The 14,178-nt window shown below is 36.5% G+C and overlaps 1 protein-coding gene across 1 annotated transcript in view; it reads left to right on the top strand.

The window, feature by feature from the left end:
* Positions 1-14,178, top strand: part of LOC144975900 (voltage-dependent calcium channel subunit alpha-2/delta-3-like) — a 283,425-nt gene that overhangs the window by 233,118 nt on the left and 36,129 nt on the right. The window contains exons 4-7 of the mRNA XM_078920088.1: positions 9,601-9,711; positions 11,404-11,472; positions 11,988-12,192; positions 13,488-13,619. Of these exons, the coding sequence (XP_078776214.1) occupies positions 9,601-9,711; positions 11,404-11,472; positions 11,988-12,192; positions 13,488-13,619 (517 nt within the window). The remainder of the gene's footprint in view (positions 1-9,600; positions 9,712-11,403; positions 11,473-11,987; positions 12,193-13,487; positions 13,620-14,178) is intronic.

Below are 14,178 nucleotides of genomic sequence, written 5' to 3'. Positions count from 1 at the left end.
AGATGTTTATTATCTGCCGAAACCCTCCATCCACCAAGAGATGGTTCTGTAGCAGGAGATGTTTATTATCTGCCGAAACCCTCCATCCACCTAGAGATGGTTCTGTAGCAGGAGATGTTTATTATCTGCCGAAACCCTCCATCCACCTAGAGATGGTTCTGTAGCAGATGTTTATTATCTGCCAAAACCCTCCATCCACCAAGAGATGGTTCTGTAGCAGGAGATGTTTATTATCTGCCGAAACCCTCCATCCACCAAGAGATGGTTCTGTAGCAGGAGATGTTTATTATCTGCCGAAACCCTCCATCCACCTAGAGATGGTTCTGTAGCAGGAGATGTTTATTATCTGCCGAAACCCTCCATCCACCTAGAGATGGTTCTGTAGCAGGAGATGTTTATTATCTGCCGAAACCCTCCATCCACATAGAGATGGTTCTGTAGCAGGAGATGTTTATTATCTGCCGAAACCCTCCATCCACCTAGAGATGGTTCTGTAGCAGGAGATGTTTATTATCTGCCGAAACCCTCCATCCACCTAGAGATGGTTCTGTAGCAGGAGATGTTTATTATCTACCGAAACCCTCCATCCACCTAGAGATGGTTCTGTAGCAGGAGATGTTTATTATCTGCCGAAACCCTCCATCCACCTCGAGATGGTTCTGTAGCAGGAGATGTTTATTATCTGCCGAAACCCTCCATCCACCTAGAGATGGTTCTGTAGCAGGAGATGTTTATTATCTGCCGAAACCCTCCATCCACCTAGAGATGGTTCTGTAGCAGGAGATGTTTATTATCTGCCGAAACGTGCTTAGAAATTATACACAAACGTTGTTTTCTAAGGAGGCAAGCGATTGTTACTTCCATTTTTTCGCACACAAAAAAAAATAAGGATGTCCTCCTGCTGTGTCATCTCGACGTAAAACCGTTTGGAGATGGTATGTCTCACATTTATGCGCCCAGAGCCTCCAACCAGGGAGATAGGTTGCGCAATATAAATGTGCAATATAAATATTCATATATATTATTTTTATTATTATTTTATTATATTATTATTATTATTATTATATTATTATTATTATATATTATATATTTATTATATCCTTTTTGGGCGTACAATACAATATTAAATGTAACAATCTTTTCATTAAAACTTGAACATTACCGATTTCATAAGATAAAACGGTATAATATTATAGTATACCCATTGTTTTCAACAGAGTATCATAAGCGAAATACAAGATAAGTCTCAGTCTACAAAAGGTCGGTTAAAATGTATATCACAAAGTCCGTTAATCCTTGACCCAGACTTGTTTGGCATCGTAGAGAATCTTCCTTTGTAATTCGTTTCTTTCTCAAATTCTATCCTCTCCCTTCTACTTTTAACTCACTCAACCCTAACACCGACTATATCCGTAGTTTATCCAGGTTACTTTTACCCTATACCTATATATTACATTTTTAATGAGGCAAATTATAGGCGTAGTATCAAAGCTAGTGTTTTTAGTTTTACATGTTAATGATAGTTGAATAAAAATACCTATGTAGCTACATGCTCATTTTTAATACATTTTTTTTCCAATTTCGAAAAGTAGCAAAAATCTCTAGGATTGAGTGAGTTTATCTCTCTACATCTATTCCAAAGGATTACATACTATAAGTAACAAGCTATTGATGCTGTGCGTTTAGGCAATATACTCATAAAACCCGCCAGCCGGGTATAACGTACCAACACACAAAACTATATGCTACCTTGAACGTTTATAGTCTGATTGTTAGAATTTAGTGAGAACTATTCATGCAATACGCTTCAACAGTCGTAACGTCACTTCCCTCGTAATAACGCATGGTAACTTAGTAACTGGCTCTATACTATCGGAACAATGGCGGAACCGCTTATGAAATATTATTTTTCCGACGAGCATAAAAGTGTATCCAGAGGAAAAAAAAAACATTATAAATCTGATCATGTTTTGACTTTTACACATTCTGATCACAAGGCATATGAAAAGTTCAAGCCAGCATGAAGAATTAAAAGTACCGATTTTCTTTGTTTAGAACCACGATGGCCGCCGTTGCTGGGCGACGTGAGATCAGACTATTGAATCCAATTGGCTGGATTAAAAACAATAATAAACAGCTGAGTGACGTCAATTTTATTCATTCTATAACACAAGTGGATTATATTTTTTTAAAAGGTTGGGGCATGGCATCGTGGTATGGTCTTTGCGTTGACCCAGAATGTACCGAGTTCGATTCTCCGCGACGCGCCGAGATACATTGACCGAGCCACATCGTCCAAGCTCACGTTGTGGTGGTGTTCTTCCCTTGGAATATATTCTAAAGAAAAATTTTCCCTTGGGAATAATATACAGGAAGGAAGGACATTTTATAGTTATAATCAAACCAATTTATCACATGTAATGTTTACTAAGGTATTTTGCCCTGAACTCGTCGACATTCCTCTAAAAGTCTAAGAAACTCACAATATTGCCATCCGGAAGTATAACGGACCAACACACAAAACTATGTTTAACCTTAAACGTTTATTGTCTGGTTAGTTCAGTTTAGTGAGAATTACTCACAAACATGGAAGGCAAAAAATAATAACAAAGGCCTCCGTGACGTCATCTGCTTTCTATCTATATGGAGTCCCTTGCTTTGTTTTCTGCTGTTCGTCATTTGTATACTTCTTCATTTTCTTCTTCTTCTTTCTTCTTTTCTCCTCCAATTACTCCTCCTCCTCCTCCTCCTCCTCGTATCCGTTCTCCGTATTTTCCTTTACCTCGTTCTCCTTTTCGCTTCCTCTTTCTCCTCATCCCTCCTATTAAATCCTCCTCCCCTCCTTCCTCCCCCCCCCCCCCCCCTTCTTATCCAATTCCTCTCCGCCTTTCTCATCCTTCTCCTCAGCAATCAGCAAATCTACCTATTGAGAGCCTGCGATAATTTGATAATATTATATGATAATTTAATAATCGGTACTCATCTGTTTCACTTTGATTCATATTTTCAACCTTGCTCCTGTTGGTTTTTTATTGTCTATCTTTCTATGTTTTTTTAGCCCCAAGTAGGTTTCCTCGATAGCTTAGTTGGTAGATCATTCGCGGCACACGCAAAGGGACTGAGATCGATTCCGGGTGCAGTCGATATTTTTACTGACCCCCCCCCCCCCTTTCGACCGTGCAATGATTGGATAGTTGGGTCTGTTTGAGTTGGCAGAAAGTACTTTGTGATAGATAGATTTGCCTCCTATCCAAAGGGTAGCAAGCAATTTCTATTATCTGTTTAACGATATAGAACCCGACATATACTCCGGTTCCGTGGGCTTAACAGCTCTGAAGGAAAATATATTTTTAGTTATGTGGTCATGTATGTCAAGTTTATCTTAATTCCTGTTCTGATGTTGTTTTTGAAAATACATTTTTTAAAAAAATTGAGCTTTTATATAGCGCAATATCCACTATGTGCTTAAAGCGCTTTACAAGGGGTCCCTGGCCAACAGCAACATTATCATTTAGGACGGAACATGACGCCTGTTAGGCGATGTTACAATGTTTTTCGGAAACAGACAACGCTGTTAACGGCCAGATACTCTTTTTACACCTGAGTAGGATGAGAGAATGTGAGTAAAGAGCCTTCTCAAAGGACTCAACTATGCGCCGAGCGAGGCTCGAACCCAGGACCTGCCGATCCGAAAGCGAGTGTCATACCAGTAGACCACATAGCCGTACATTATATAACAATGTTAACCAAATAGCACATAGACTACTGTGTTCTTTAAAAAACGACAGTGTACTGTTCAAAGGGCAGTAACAATAATTGCTTATACATCTGTAGAGAATAGGGCTTAAGACCAAAGACTCCCATCAGATTTAAGCAGACCCAATTTATCCTGATATAAAAGAGTAAATAGACGAATCAGATTAAAAAGTAATAAACAAAAATGATGAATATTACAACTTCAAAAATAAAAAAAAAGAATGACATACCAAACACGAAACGTTTCGGGTTCAAAATCCTTCTTCAAACAACAACAAACAAAAAAACAATGAAACTATAAATACATTACTAAAACACTGGATCCGCGGCTATGTGGTCTAGTGGTATGACACTCGCTTTCGGATCGGAAGGTCCTGGGTTCGAGCCTCGCGCTCGGCGCATAGTTGAGTCCTTGGAAAAGAATTTTTACTAACTCACATTGCCTCACCGTACTCAGGTGTAAAATGAGTACCTGGCCGTTAACAGCGCTGTCTTTGTCCGAAAAATTGTCCAGTCCTACATGTTAAATGTTTCTGTTGACCAGGCACCCCTTGTAAAGCGCTGTGAGCACATTTAGTGGATATTGTGCTATTTAAAAGCTCATAAAAAAAAAAAAAATTCAGAGATCTGGTCGGCCCTTCCTATTTGTTTACATCCCAAGATTTTTATATACAAAAAGGAGATGTCGAACATAATTTATTCTCTGGCGTCGAAATGGTTGTGTCTTTTTAAAGGAATGTATGTATGTCTTCATTGTTATTTTTTTTGTTGGCTGAAGAAGGGTTTTGAGCCCGGAACATTCCGTGATTTTGTGTTTTGTTTTTTTTTGAAGCTGGTATTTTTCTTTTTATTTATTTTTTTTTAAAGCCCACAGCTTTTAGCAGCTTATTATCACACGGATCTATAACTAACCCAAATCTGATAGATAGAAAATAATGTATAACTCTATAAAGGAAACGAATCTTTAAACACACACACATACACAAACAAGCGCGCGCGCATAAATATTTTCCCCCTAGGATTGATACGTTTAGGTAAAGTACTCACAACATCCGCCAGCCGGATACAACGTACCGACACATAAAACTATTTATAACCTTAAATGTTTAACTCTCTCAATCCTAGAGACTTTGCTATTTTTTTCAAAATTGGAGACAAAATGTATTAAAATCAGCATGTACATACACAGTTTTATTCAACTATCATGCACGTAAAAATTAAAAACATTAGGTTTGATACTACGCCTATAATTTATTTCATTAAAATGTATTAAATACGCATGGGGTAAAAGTAACCCCGGGTAAACTAGGAATATAGTCGGTGTTAGGGTTGAATGAGTCAACAACAGTCTGATTGATACAATGTAAAGAGAACTCTTCATTAAATTGGTTGTCTTCAAACAATAACGAACAGTCGAGTGGCATCGATTTTTTCCCTTCTTTTTCCATACGAGCACTCAGAAGCTCGGAGTTTTAAAACAAAATCAAATTATAGAGTAAACATCCTGTTTAGATGTTTCGAGGAAAGAATGATGTACGGACATCACGACATCACCAAATAGATACATTAAATTTCGTAACCTGTTGTTGAAAGGTTTGGGATTTTATTTTCCTTTTGTCGCACAATGACAGAGATTGTAAAGTGACTTAAATTCATTTGTATCGTTGCTGACTGAAGTCGATGAACTCCCGGATATTTTTATGTCCCTTTTTCACGATATGTCTGAGTATGTCTATGTCTGTTCGCCCCATTTAAATTGAAATAAAGTGATTGTTAAGCTGCAATAAGCTGTGGACAATAAAAGTATTGAAAAATAAAATACATGAATGATGATTGAGCTTCAAAAATTGAGCTTTATATAGCGCAATATCTACTAAATGTGCTCAAAACGCTTTACAAGGAGTCCCTGGTCAACAGCAACTTTTAACATGTAGGACAACGCTGTTAACGGCCAGGTACTCGTTTTACACCTGAGTGCGGTGAGAGATTGTGAGTAAAGAGCCTTTTCCAAGGACTCAAATATGCGTAGAGCGCGAGGCTCGAACCCAGGACTTTCCGATCCGAAAGCGAGTGTTCATACGACTAGACCACATAGCCCCACAATGCTAAGCTGCAATATGCTGTGGACAATTTAATATATAGTATTGAAAAATAAAATACAAGAATGGTAATATTATCAGAGTGTCAGGAAGAGTTTTTGGGATCGCTCTTCCTCACCAGGCGGAGTTGTCGTACCAGTAAGGTAGCGGGTTTCAACCCCCCATCACCGCCGCGAAATTTCTATTCTCTATTGTCTTCTGGCACTTTCCAACTCACTTCATCTCAGGAAAAGTAAGGTAATGAACGATTCGGACGTAAAATCATTCTTTATCAAAAATTCAAACCAATTAACTCCTTTTTTCTTTGTTGTTGTTCTAATCTAAGTGGCCAAACAATTAATTTTTGTGTGTGTGTGTCCAAAGATTTCTGAGTTCAATATTTTGATGATTAAAAAAAAAATGAAATTATTCCTTTTCCGTCACGATATCTTAAGACACCGTCGCCTAGGCATTCCACGAAGGAATATAGATAACTCATCAAACAAGATGTCTGATGTCAACAGGAATCACCCATGTTGTCCAAGTGAGCAAATTGGGGGTTAATAATCTTGCTCAAGGAAAAAACGAAAGTGCCTGAAGCGGGGCTCGAACCCGGGTCATCCGGATCACAGTACAATGCCTCAACCACTCGGCCACTTCGGCCCCCCCCCCCCCCCCCCCCCATTAAACATTAAATGTTCCAATTTGTTGTTGAAATGTTTCTATTGTCGTGGCCATTACAGAGATTTTATAAGTACTTAAAGTCGTTCCGTTACTAAAGTCAATCATTCTGGGATATTTTATGCCCCTTTTTCACGATATGTGTCTGATATGTCTGTATGTCCACCCCATCTAATCTAAATTAAAGTGAATTGTAAACTCCATTAAGCTGTAGACATTTTTTTAAAAATGAATGAATAATAATATCATAAAACCAGGGAAAGTGTAAGATGGCCAAAACGGAACGCTTCCGGCTTAAAAATCCGTCTATCTACATCCAATAACAAAGCAATTAACTTGTTTTTTTTTTTCTGTTTTTTTTGTTTTTTTTTTTTTTTTGGGGGGGGGGGTTATTTTCAAATTGGTTTTGTTGTTATTATTTGCCGAACATTATTTGTGTCCAAAAAATTCTGATTTATAAAGTTGTTGTTTAACTACATTAAATGTTCCTAGCTGTTGTTGAAAGGTTTGTATTTCTCGTGTCCATGACAGAGATTTTATAGGAACTTAACTTCGTTCCCGATACTAAAGTCAATCATTCTGGGATATTTTATGTCCCTATTTCACGATATGTGTCTGATATGTCTGTATGTCCACCCCATCTAATCTAAATTAAAGTGAATTGTAAACTCCATTAAGCTGTTGACATTAAAAAAACAAAATGAATGAATAATAATAATATCATAAAATCATGAAAAGTGTAAGATAGCCAAAACGGAACGTTTCCGGCTTAAAAATCCGTCTATTTACATCCAATAACAAAGCAATTAACTTGTTTTTTTTTTTTTTTTTTTTTTTTTTTGGGGGGGGGTATTTAAAAAAAAATTTTTTGTTGTTATTATTTGTCGAACATTATTTGTGTCCAAAAAATTATTTGTTATTATTTTGTTGTTTAACTACATTAAATATTCCAATCTGTCGTTGAAAGGTTTCTATTTATCGTGTTCATGATAGCGATTGTATAAGAACTTAACTTCGTTCCTAGTACTAAATTCGATCACTCTGGAATATTTTATGCCCCTATTTCACGATTTGTGGCTCGATATGTATGTTTGCACAATTTAATATAAATTAAAGTTAATTGAAAACTCCATTAAGCTGTAGACATTAAAAAACAAAATGAATGAATAATAACTTCATAAAATCAGGAAAAGTGTAGGATAGTCAGAACGGAAAGCTTCCGGCTTAAAATTTCCAATTAACTTGTTTGTTTTATTTTTTAAAAATTATTGTTTGTTTACTTTGTTCTTTTAATTGTTTTTGTTTTTATTATTTGCCGAACATTATTTGTGTTAAAAAAAATTATGAGTGATTATTTTGTTGTTTCACACATTAAATGTGACCAAACATCTCAAAACGGTATTATATCGGGATGGACCATATGCTAAAAAGGCAAATTATAGTTAAACTGGTCAAAATTGTGAAACGTTGGTATTTAGCACTGTAAAATATGATATTCCTTCTCCTCTGTAAAGCAAACAAACTCAACTAAGTATGATATGTCTGTCTACAAATTCAATTTTCAGCATCTTAATCATCCCGACTTAATACCGTTTTGAGACAAATGTTTCCAACCTATTGTTGGAAGGTTTCTTTTGTGCTGTCAATAAAAAAGATTTAAAAGGGACTTAAATTCGTTCTGGTGATAAAGTCGATCACTCTGGGATGTTTTATGTCCCCTTTTCGTGATATGAATCAGTATGTCCGTCTAGCTCCGTTAAATCGACGATCTTGAGTTTTTAAAAACTTGAGCTTTTGTTTTAGAGCAATATACACTAAATGTGCTCAAATCGCTTTACGGGAATACTCAGCTGCAATGAGTTGTGAACAATAAAACTATTAGGAAGAAAATAAATGAATGATGATATCACAGTATAAAGAAAAGAGTAAGTTACGGAATATGGAACGTTTTGAGCTGTAAACCCTTCGTCATGTCCCGTCCTACATGTTAAATGTTGCTGTTGACCAGGGACCCCTTGTAAAGCGCTTTGAGCACATTTAGTGGATATTGCTCTATATAAAAGCTCAATTTTTTTCTTTTCTTCCTTCATCCAATAACAAACCAATTGACAAAATAGAGTATGATCGTAGCTATCGTTATGTTATAGATAGAATGCGCTTGGCCAAGGAGTTCACAATATTTGCCATCCGGAAGTATAACGGACCAACACAAACTCTGTATAACCATGAACTTTTATAGTCTGGTTAATACGGTTTAGCGAGAACAACTCACAAACGCGGATGGCAAAAACAATAACAAAGGCCTGAGTGACGTCATCTTCGAACTATCTATAACCTGATACTGAAAATCCAAAAGGACTTGCAGTTTGACGTCATTATTTGGTTTTTGCACCGCTTAGTGAGTTGTCGTTAGTAGAACTCATGGAAACAAGTTATTTCATTGGTTGAACTATTGAATACAACTCACGATTTGTTTTCTTTTGTGGCTAAAGACGGGCATTTTGACGAGTGTCATACCATAAGACTACATAGCCGCACAACTAAACTCTGTTAACGTAATCGTTAACATGAAAACGACTTTTGACAACCAACAGGTCACAATGAATGCCACACGTTACAACAATGGAACCAGACCACGACATAAAGCTCATGATTATGCTTTTAGCATTGTTCCTATTGATTGATTGATTTATTTCTTTAAATGGATTGCCGAGTCTGCATAGATCTGAAAAAAATTCAAGGCGACCTTCGTCTGCTTCAGCTGGAAAGTTCATTTTACTTTGTTCTTTGTTCACTAAAAAATTGTCTTTCGTGGCCAATAGGCCCATGCATGGAGTCTGATTTTTTTCCCGATTTCCTGCTACCCATTATGAAAGACGCTGGTCTTCCACAAAATACTCTCCGCCAGATCTAAGAGGCCCAGATACCTAATCACTACCGGGTGGGCAGGAGGGTCGAAATAAATCTGGACCTCTCGGGATCGATCTCGGTCTATTTGCGTGTAAATCGAGCGCTCTAACAAGTGAGCTATCAGGACCACCGATTTTTACTAATTTTACATTTATTATTTTCTTCTTCTTTCCAGGAACCGGATATGAAATCTGAAGAGCGCTCTGAATTTGACATCGAAGAGTTACTGGGTAACACCAAAGACAGCATGGAGAAGATCATGCACCAAAAGGAAAGGGCGGTGGAGGTATGCGTTTTTCTTTCACCCTTATCTGTTCTTTTCGTCTATTGAGCTAATGCATTTTCTGCATGATTCAGTCCCTTGATTGGTGACAATATAATAAATATAAGAATAGAAGTCTGTGACATCCTTGATATCAGACCGACCCTAATGAAAGTAATAAAAACAAGAAAACTTAAGTATTTTGGACACCTAAGACGCCATCAAACTGTCAACAAGGACATTCTTGAGGGTAGAGTTGAGGGAAAATAGGAAGAGGCAGGCCAGCAAGAACTTGAATAGATGATGTGAGGACATGGACAGGATTGTCGGCAGCCGAATGCAGTCAGCAAGCTGTCAACAGGGAAGATTGGCGTGTCATTTCAAGTCGACCTCAACCCATGAGATGACACTGGAAGAAGAAGAAGAATAGAAATACACGAAAGTGCAATCTAAGCGTTGTAACGTGTACGTAGGAAATGATTTGATTTGAGAAGATTTTTTTTAAATTGAGCTCTTATATAGAGCAATATCAACTAAATTTGCTCAAAGCGCTTTACAACGTGTCCTTGGTCAACACCAACATTTAACTAGGACGGGACATGACGCCTGTTACGCGATGTAATAATTTTTCGGACAAAGACATGGCTGCTAACGGTCAGGAACTCATTTTACACCTGAGTACGGTGAGAGAGTGTGAGTAAAAAGGCTTTTCCAAGGACTCAACTATGCGCCGAGCGAGGCTCAAACCCAGGACCTTCCGAATCCGAAATCGAGCGTCATACCACTAGACCACATAGCCACAGAACAAGCCAACATTGTTTTCGTCTAAACCCTCCTTATCATAATATTCATTATATTGGATGCAATTAAGGAACAAGGTCGGTGACAACAGCATTGACACAATAAAAGGTTATTAGACTGAGAAAGGGAGCCTCATGCTTTTATTTCTCTTAAACTCATCACTCACATGGGCAATTAATTATTTTGTAGAACAACGAAGCTAAAATACAAATTGACAAAATCACAAATAGGGCAAGTATTCCATGCATCTATCGCAATTCACCAAACATAATAAGTGTCACGTGACTTGATTTAAGCCCTGAACCCCAATCGGAGCAAAGGGGATCAATGACCCTTCGCTCAGTACAAGGGAAATAATAAAGAATATATTGGAAATAAAATTATAAAGTTGAGTTACCCCCCTTAAATTACAAGGCTTTTGAAAATTAAAAAAAAAAAAAGTATATATTATATATAATTAAACAAAAGAAAACAAACAAAAAATTCGATCATCCTCCTCCTCCTCCTCCTCCTCCTCCTCCTCATCATCATCATCATCATCATCATCATCATCATCATCATCATCATCATCACCATCATCATCACCATCATCATCGACATTATTATTATTGATATTATTATTGTTATTATTATTATTATTATTATTATTATTATTATTATTATTATTATTATTATTATTATTATTATTATTATCATTATCATTATTATTATTATTATTATTATTATTATTATTATTATTATTATTATTTTGTTGTTGTTGTTGTTGTTATGATTATTATTATTTCTATTATTATTTTATCTTATTATCACCATCATCACCATTATTAACCATCAAATTAAGCCTAAGGTCCAAGATGGCTAACGATGAAATATATAACTTGCACTAGTTTTTTTTTGTTTTTCTAAATTCAACAGAAAATCAAGGCATTTGCAGAGAAAGAAATGGAGAAGTATGGTCCATATATAGACGATATTGACTTCGAGGTAAGTATCTTGTATTTATTACATGTCATGTAAAGATTCAAAAGACGAATGACAGTTGTGTGACTAATGAAAACTGAATTTCATGAAGCTGTGGACTGTAAATATCACTGTATGAAAAATGAATATGACAAATTCAAAATAGAGCAATATTAATAACCATGAAAATTTCTGTCTTAAAATCGTTCTGCAGTAAATCAAACAAAAAAAGAAACCAGCTTTACAAAAGAACGAGACATGGCGCCTGTTAGGCGAAATTACAACTTTTTTCCGACAGAGACAACGCTGTTGACGGCCAGGTACTCATTTTACACCCGAATACAGTGAGAGAATGCGAGTAAAGAGTCTTTTCCAAGGATCAACTATGCGCCGAGTGAGGTTCGAACCCAGGACCTTCCGATCCGAAAGCGAGAGTCATACCACAAGACCACAAAACCGCATAGCCGTATACGTGTTCACATATAATATTTATCTACTCAATATTTCATTCACCTTCCATATTCTCAATTTTCTTCTAGGATGCCTTTGATTTCAACGCGAAGAAAGTGGTCATCGAGAGCGATATCAACCCACTGAGTTCCCAATCCCAGAAAGAGATACGAGAGACCATCAACTACCTCCCCACGGAGCCGGTTTGGGATGACTTCAAAGAGAAGAAAACCAGACCAATGTTGAATTTAAACCACAGCTCTATACACGTGCCTACAAACATCTATGATAAATGTAAGAACTATATTTGGTTCAAGAGTTGTCAGTTTTACAATTTAAAAAAATGAGCTTCCACTTTTTTAAAAATCTTGAACGTTTATCAAGCGCAATATCCACTAAACGTGTTCAACGCGCTTTACAATAGCAACACTTAACATATAGGACGAGACATGACGCCTATTAGGCGATATTACAATTATTTTTCGACAGAATCGTACTCTTAACGGCAAAGTGCTCATTTTACACTTGAGTACATTGAGAGAGTGTGAGTAAAGGGTCTGATCCAAGGACTTAACTATGCCGAGCTAAGAAGAGGACTCGAACCCAGGTCCTTCCGAATCAAAGAAGAGTGTCATACCACAAGACCACGCACAAAGCCGAACATTGTAAGTTCGAATACGTTTTCAAGGCCACTAACTGTGCGACATTGGAAGTACGCAACGGGAGCCACTTCAATATTTCAAAGACAACAGTCTATCAAACTGTATTCTTCTTTACTATTTATCGTTCTGGGATATAACAATTTGACTTAAGACTTAGATATCTTTATGGTAAGGATGCCATGACAAGCCAAAAACTATTTTTAGTAAAACCTTATAGTGTGCACCGGATTTTTTTTACTGATCAGTTTTATTTTCGAAGGATTATAGGGACGCCTTATTGTAATATTGTTGTTATAACGCTATTGAAAGATTCTTCTTCTTCTTCTACTACTACTACTACTACTACTACTACTACTACTACTACTACTACTACTACTACTACTACTACTACTACTACTACTACTACTACTACTACTACTACTACTACTACTACTACTATACTACTACTACTACTACTACTACTACTACTATTACTACTACTACTACTACTTCTTTTTCTTCTTCTTCTTCTACTACTACTACTACTACTACTACTACTACTACTACTACTACTACTACTACTACTACTACTACTACTTCTTCTTCTTCTTCTTCTTCATCTTTATAATAGTGGCAAAGTCTTAAATATTGCTATAACTACTGTCCATATTAACGGAATAAAATATACACACATCTACAATTGAAATGATCTGGTAATTTTGTCCAAGCTTTTATCGGGATTTTCTTAACCTGTAATAGGATTTTGTTTCAACTAATTCAAATTGTATTGATATTCAATTGTGTGAGCATGGATGATAGAGTTACTGAATGCAATTATATATTCAAACGAATATCAAATCAACCCCTTATTAACAATTTCTTTGGCATTTGACTCTAAATGTTAAAATTATACTGTGATTTTTTTTTCTTCTCATTCCCTTCTTCCAGCAATGAAAATTTTAAATGGAATAAAGTGGACGAAGTCAATGACCAAACAGTATGTGGCAAATCGAAGAAGGGACCCCCAGCTGACGTGGCAATATTTCTGTAGTTCTGATGGCTTCTTTCGGATTTACCCAGGTAGAGATTCGTTATATGTGACCCCTCGTCTCAAAACGATACTATGTCGGGATGGACCAGACGCTAAAAAGTCAAATTATTATTAAACTGGTCAAAAATATGAAACGTTGGTATTTAGCACATTAGAATATGATATTCCTTCTCCTCTATAAAGCATATAAACTCAACTTAAGCATGATATTTCTTGCTACAAATTCCATTTTCAGCACCTTAATCATCCCGACTTAATACCGTTTTGAGACGCGGGGTCACATATACAACAAAAACACCATTTAGAGGAGCAGAGGCCCAGAATCACGATGTTCGTGACCCAGCGTATCCGAACGGTTTTATGTATCTGGCTAAATCACATCCTAATTTCTCAAATTAAATTTAAAATGATCAAAAATATAGAATCTTGGTTTTTATGCACTCTAAATGGATTCAATAGTATGATGTCTCGTCCGAGCAGCTTGGTTCTAAACAAAGAAAATCGGTACTTTTTATTCTTCATGCTGACTAGAACTTTTTCACATGTCATGTGATCAGAATTATAAAAGTCAAAACATGATCAGATTTA

The sequence above is a fragment of the Berghia stephanieae genome, chromosome 6 (assembly GCF_034508935.2).
Source record: "Berghia stephanieae isolate SIO BIC M18660-M18661 chromosome 6, UCSD_Bste_1.3, whole genome shotgun sequence".
NCBI classification, from domain to species: Eukaryota; Metazoa; Mollusca; class Gastropoda; order Nudibranchia; family Aeolidiidae; genus Berghia; species Berghia stephanieae.
The sequence above is the reverse complement of the archived record's forward strand: the minus strand, read 5'-3'. Positions and strand labels throughout refer to the sequence as shown.